Source organism: Clytia hemisphaerica, unplaced genomic scaffold (assembly GCF_902728285.1).
Source record: "Clytia hemisphaerica strain Z4C2 unplaced genomic scaffold, Clytia hemisphaerica genome assembly, whole genome shotgun sequence".
NCBI lineage: Eukaryota > Metazoa > Cnidaria > Hydrozoa > Leptothecata > Clytiidae > Clytia > Clytia hemisphaerica.
This window is the reverse complement of record NW_027103804.1, coordinates 57,821-64,854: the sequence shown is the minus strand read 5'-3', so window position 1 is coordinate 64,854 and position 7,034 is coordinate 57,821. Positions and strand designations below refer to the sequence as shown.

General features: G+C 33.9%; 1 protein-coding gene across 3 annotated transcripts in view; it reads right to left on the bottom strand.

Annotated features, from left to right (window-relative positions):
- Positions 1 to 679: 679 nt before the first annotated feature.
- LOC136806379 (glutamyl aminopeptidase-like) overlaps positions 680 to 7,034 on the bottom strand; it is a 46,200-nt gene continuing 39,845 nt past the window's right edge. For all 3 annotated transcript variants that reach the window (XM_067062941.1, XM_067062943.1, XM_067062942.1), the window contains 4 exons: positions 5,049 to 5,216; positions 2,437 to 2,580; positions 2,085 to 2,166; positions 680 to 1,687 (listed from right to left, as the gene is read on the bottom strand). In XM_067062941.1, the coding sequence (XP_066919042.1) occupies positions 1,538 to 1,687; positions 2,085 to 2,166; positions 2,437 to 2,580; positions 5,049 to 5,216 (544 nt within the window). In that variant the 3' untranslated portion in view covers positions 680 to 1,537. The remainder of the gene's footprint in view (positions 1,688 to 2,084; positions 2,167 to 2,436; positions 2,581 to 5,048; positions 5,217 to 7,034) is intronic.

The window sequence follows — 7,034 nt, the reverse complement described above, 5'->3', positions numbered from 1 at the left end:
TTCTGATATGGAGGTTCTTTGAAGCCTAATTGCACAATCATGGACAAAATATTTGAGACAGAGGGGATTTCCCTGCGAAATTTTAAACAGCACAAATAATTTTTAAACGCGTTAAACTACAGTTAAAAAGTAGAGTTTTAGCTCTGAATTTTAACATTAGACTTAAGACTTGCCACCTTAGGATCTCAGGATTTAAGCATTTTTTACTTCAACGCCCGGGAGGGGGAGGCACTCGGTTAAAAAAAAACGACCGTACGTTCGGCCCGAAATAGAACATTTGAAATCGGGTCCTAAGAGTAAAGAGAAAGTTTAGCCAATTTGAGCAAATTTGGCGAAAGATTGACCCTTACGGTGCATTTTCTTGAAAACGTTTTACCATTTCAAGTTAAAATATGGTCAGATAATTCAAATTTTACACCTTTAGAGTGCATTTTTTCTCATTTTTGGTCATTTCGATATTTACAGTGCACTTTGGGAAGCTTGAAAAAAGGACTATTAAGGGCCGCACGTACATTTATCTTGAGTACACCCCTCCCCGTCGACCGGCCATCTTGTAACCGGTCTATAATTATATAACGACAGACTGTAACTTGCGATGCGATAATTTGCGATAATTTTATGTGAAATATAATCATACAGTTGAAAAAGTTCCTTTGTACCAAAATAAGAATTTCGAGCATTAAAGGATGAAAAGCTATTTTTCTTCTTGGATTTCAATTTGGAAAATCACTATTCGCAAAACTTATAGCAAAAAAAAAAATTAGTGAATTAGTTCAAATTTTATTCAAATTTTTACCTTTTTTGCCTTCGCTGTAATTATATTGAGACAGACTTGACAATCATTCAAGTCAATGATTACGAATTTTTTCTCCTTAAAACACCCCCTTCTCATAGACCCGGTAAGATTTTTTCAGCCATCGGGGATAAAATTAACGGACTGAAACCCAATGGGGATTGATATTTCTATTTTTTCTATGGCTTGGGATTTCAATTATTTTGTTTTCATGTCAAGAAATTCAGTGGGGATGGGAAAATTAGCATAATATTTTGCAGTGAGGATTGGTTTATTTGATTATTTTCAGTGGGGACAAAAAAATGAAGGATAATTTTCCACCGAGGACAATATTTTCGCCAATTTTTCCAGTGGGAATGGGTCGTAGTAAGTCTGTGAGAGGGGGGTGTATTTGAAAGTAATGGATTGGTTGAAGATTGATAAAATATTGAAAGCTATTTTAGACGACGGGTCATTTTATCATATTATCAAAGATAATATTTCGAGAAAAAGTCGTCGATTGAAGTTATTTTCGTCGTCCAATAAGTTTTTATACCAGGTTGATTAAAAACAGCAAGGTTATGGCGGATTAAACAAACCCCTTGCATAAATTTAATCAGTAAGTCTATTGTAATCAACCATTTGATGACATAAACCAGGCATAATAGTGTTGTCAAATTTAAGCCATGTGCGTCGGTCAATCAATCGTCTATTCTCAACGCATGTTCTATTGTAAGTGTTTCCTTTCCATCATTAGTGTTTCGTTCATTGCATTGTATTTTTCTTCAACCAAGCCTGAAGGGTTCCATAATTTTGAGAAAGCCAATAAATGTTTCCCTTGATCTTTTCAATGCCTTGGAGACGTGCATTAGCACCGGTTCCGGCATCCGGATATCTTCTCCACATTTCCTCCGCCTAATGGTAAGAAAGTGAAAATCCTTAAACATTCTTGTTTCGAATTTATGTTCTAAATACGGCACGAAAATCCAAAATCACCCCAAACGATATACGAGCCATTTAAATGCGTTAACACCTTTGAACAGCATCTTTGAAACATTTTTCAAGTCAAATGTATTGTTTTTTCATGCAATATACAAAATTGAACATCTTTTCAACGGAACAAGGTAGAACTTCTAAAATTCAGATTTGGGTAAGCACCAAAATTTAATATCTTTATAGAAAACTACTAACGTCATCAAGGAACACATGAAAGCATGAAAACACCTTCGCATGATAATACATACACAAAGTAATTTTACCAAGTTTCGAGATATTTTGGTCCAAATATTCTTATACTTTATAATAAACTTACCATTTCCAGATCATATTGAGTGGTGAATTGACTGGTTAGTCTCGAAGTTATGTACGCGACGTGAAAATTGTTTTCTTTAGCTCTATGAAAATATAAAAACACAAATAGTTATTCCAATTCAATTTTCATGTGAAATGTCAAAATGCTTAGGGACACGAGAAGTTTTTTTTCAATGCAACATGCTCCATCCCACCAACACTAAAAAAAAAGTGCATGTCCCATGGTTTTTTTTGTTTTGTTTCATGAGACAAAAAGTGAGGCAAATGCCCAAAAGACACGCTAATTTTGTCCATGGGACAATGGAGCAAAATTGATTCGAATCAATTAAATAAATGACAGAGGTTATACTAACATTTCCATGATTTTGTTCCAGTTTTCATTAGCAAAGTTCCATGCCAGATATTTTCCAATAGGATTCGAACTTGCTATTCGACCGATGACGTAAACGGTATCTTGAGTTTTTACTACGTCTGGATCGATTGAATATCGGAGCCATCTGTAAGAACAATTAAGAAATGTAATGTTTTGAAATGAGAGTCTCTTTCACGTTTTCGACATTTTCTCTGCACACCCATGTTAAAATATCTAGTTGAAGACTGTTGAAGAGAATAATCTGATGGATTGAGCATTCAAAAAATAAAAGCGAAGAAAAAAATAAACAATACTCTTATGGACCTACCTGGCTGATCGACATAAAACATTAACTCAAAATAAAAAAGCAATCAAGAAAAACTAATGAGAAAATCCCGAAAAAACACTTTTCCCAGGCCAGAACTTTCTTAACTAAAAACTCGTTACGTTACTATTTTGGTTCATTGAGCAACAAATCATGAAAATCAGGAAAAAGAAATAACAAAATCTCGAGTAAATCACGAAAAAGAAAGCTTTTTTCAGGACATTTCTGGGTCAAGAGACCTGAAACATTTTCAAAAATCGGGCTTTGCACATTTTGGGTAATACAACTTTGCATGTTTGTGCAGAAAATCTAAAAGATTATGAGCCAAGAAAGGGCTCTCTCTGCGAAACTAATAAAATGACAATTAAGAAATATGGTTTACAGTATATGGCCCCCAAAACGGAAACGGCCCAAAAACGGAGGACATCATTAAAATGAGGATTCTTACTTGTAGATTTATCAGAATTAAACGATTTTTGTTAATTTCGCCTTAGCGAAAGTATTACAATCAGCATTCTGCGGCGGCGGCGTTGCGGAAAAAAAATTAGAAAACGAAAGTACTCGATACGGTGGACAAACTCACTAAATTTAATTTACAAATTACACACTCGTATATCCACGGATGATTTTCGCGGGTTTTCTTTGGATTACGTCATATATCTTTGTGTCTTTAGTCTTTTTCTTTATTTTCTTATAATGCATATACTTTATAAGAATCAAATCAATAACTCTTGATATAGACGGTGATATACCTTTCGGTAATTAGTTCTTACAAAGTAAACAAGGGATGGCGCACAATATGAGCATATTTATTTTTGTTATAAGCGTATACTTTATAAGAATCAAATCAATAATTCTTGATAGACGGTGATATACCTTTCGGTAATTAGTTCTTACAAAGTAAACAAGGGATGGCGCACAATATGAGCATATTTATTTTTTCTTTATCGATTTGGAGTCTCGTTGTTCTTGTAAAATTGTTTCATCAAGGCTCAATATAAAGTGGATTTCAGATCAGCTTCCATCTCTACTTCTCGTCAAGTCGTCTTATTTATTTTGAAAGAATGATGGTTATACTTAAAAATGAACATGTTTTTGATGGTTTGAGACAGATTCAAAATAACATATTTGCGTCTGAAGGAAATATTTCAACACCAAAATTAGATAAAAATTGCATATAACTCACTCTAGCTACTTGGTCAATATCCAGTATTTTGGATATTGAAAATAAGTTATTAAAATGGGGTATAGGAAACTTTCTACACCTTAATGCCGTTCAGAAAATGCAGATACATCTATGACTTTAGACGATGGGTAAAAGATATAGCATCTTAAAGGTCAACCAGTATTTTGAATCAATCAGTAATTTTAGAATCAGCATTGATAAAACCGAAAATTCTAAAAATGAGAAACAGTCAAAAATCTTGGAATTCCATTCCTATCAGCTTGAAATAATAGTTTATAACAAAAAATTAATATTACATATAAATTTTTTTCGCTGAATCAGCAAAAACGGCAAATTCTGTCATTTTTTTTTGCAAAATGTAGGAGAAAAATAACTTTAAAGCTTAATATTTTCAGTTTCAGTTAAGCTGTTTTCTAAAATTTTCACAGCATATTCCATACATGAATGGAACTATATTGAAAAGAATTAAGACGTTGTTAAATCAAAATTGTTATTTTGAAAATTTCTAAATTTTCAGTTTAGACTTTGCATCATCGAAAATCTTGAAATATTTTATAAAAATCATAAATTTTACATGCACCGGGTCGTAAATTTAATGGAAAACACAAATATGTTCATAGTTTCTCCCTCTTTTACCACTGCGCTTAATAATTTGATTTTAACTACACCTGCGCTTTGGGGGCCCAAAACCTGCGTTTTGACAACCAGGGGTAGAATGTAAAAATTTTATCAAACTAATTTATGTCCAAAACCCTCTAAATCACATTTCCAAACTATGGTCAAAATTTTGTATTCATATCTTAAAGATATCTCGAGAAATCGCTAAAATTACAAACCTCCGCTTTAGGGGCCCTTAGAAAAAGGCTACCTATCTTTAAGCGATTGAAAATTACTGTTGAAATTGAAAATTTTGTAAAAGAACTTCCGGGAAATAAAGAAGAGATGTTAAAATTTTTCATGCAGCAAAAGTTTTTGTAAAACCTATTTTCCTCTAGATTTGAGAGAAGTTTTAAATTTCATCGACGTTTTGGGGGCCACATACTGTAGTGGTGTTTAGAAAACCGAAAGAAAAGAGGGCGGTAAATCTCATTTTTATGAATACCTATTCAAAATCCATGGTTGTCGCGTTGCACTCAAAGCACTTTGAAGTTTTGACCTCGTTGAAGGGTTAGTTTCGTTTCGGAATTGGTCGTAGACGTATTGCCATTCTTTGTCACCCCCGTAAGCCACACCGTAAGTAAGAACTGTGCTTCGGAGATTTGTCGGGATTCTAAAGGTGCAAAAGTAATTAACAGAATTTCTTCACATATATAGGGATGTAGAAGTTGGTTGTACCGTCAACTGCTCCAACTTGGGACGAGTTTACGCAACACGGGATATCTGGCCTGTATTTTCACTTACTGTTAAATCTCTCTGACAACAAATTTGTTTTGATAACTCCACCAAGTTTATCAATCATACTTTCTGTCATAACATGTCACGATAACTTTCAATGATAGCGCGCCCTTTTTAACTTTTGTTTTCATTCAAAAAATGACTGGACGCGGAATGGAGAATTAGAGAACGCCTGCCGTCTAACCGCCTACCGCCCAGTTGGATTAACGGATAGCAAGTGTGTAACTTGCCGCACGAGTGACGTCAACCACTCTATCGTTTTGTCACTAATTTGGTCTCCTTCGTTCCGGACACTCGCGCGTGTTCCACTACGGATTTTTTTTCATATTTCGATTTAAAAGCCTACTCGATGCGAAATAGAAATCATGTATTTTTTAACACGCGGTCCATTAAACTCAAATCAAATGACTTTGGAGCAGTTGACGGTGTGTACTGTACTAGATATGCGAAAAAAAAACATTTAAACTTTTTAAACGACTTCTAATTCTTGCTTTTTATTTTTGATTTTAGACGTGAAGATAACCAAATGGGCTGTTCCATACAGGAGGTGTACGAACCTTTTCAAGTCAAAACAAATTTCTTGGAATGGTATGGATACCCCCTGGAAAATAGCAAAATTTGCTAATTATCAACTAATACTAATATCAGTCGTTTACCCCCTGGCAGTTTAAGAATAGCTTTTTACCCCCTGGAAACATGAAGCACCTTAGACCTCCTGGAAATGCTTCTCACTCTACCTCCTGGAAATGTTCGTCCACCCCCCCCCCCTCTGTATGGTTATAAGATGGAATGACCCAATTCATCGAAGTATGTATATTTTCAAAATAAGAAATTATACCATTGTTGGATCCTTTTATCTCAAACAAGTGATACTTTTATGGACCTACCTGGTTATGCATTAAACACATATATATATAATTGATATCTACGTGAGCATGACCGTTAAACAATCATTAAGAAGACAAATAGTGACGATCTATTAAAATTAGTTGTTTGTTTCTTATAAAAAAACATCTATCTCATCAAAAAACTGAGTAATTTGGCTAAGAACATTGATGTATGCTTATTAATAGTGAATCTTATAGATAAAGATGCGTTTTTTGAGCTGAAAAATTATTTTTTTACAGATATCTGCTTGAGTCATCTTTTACCTATTTTCATGCAAAAAAGCAGAAAAAACAATATATGATCCAATATTTCACAAATTCCCAAAAACCCTTTTTTTTTGCCGTTTTTTGGCCCAAATTTGCCCAAAAACATTTTTTTTCAAAAATCGGGCTCCGTCACATTCGAGGGTTTATAGTTATGCATCTTTGTGCAAAAAATCATAAAGAATGAAAGAGCCAATCTCAAGAAAAGCTAATACCTAAGTAATTGATAATGTGCTTATAAAAAAATATCGAATCTGGCCAGTTTTTCTATAAAAACACGCCAAGCAACCAAAATTTCATGTCTAAACACACATATTTTCAAAAGTAAGCCCTCGTGAGCATAATTTGACTAGGAACATTGATGTTTGCTTATCAATAGTGATTCTTATAGATAAACATGCGTTTTTTGAGCCAACAAATTTTTTTTGCAAAAGTCTGCTTGAGCCCTCTTTTACCTATGATGGTACCCTACTTTCATTAAAAAAATCAGATCCAAAACCCGTTTTTTAGCCGTTTTTTGGCCCAAATTTGCCGAAATTTTT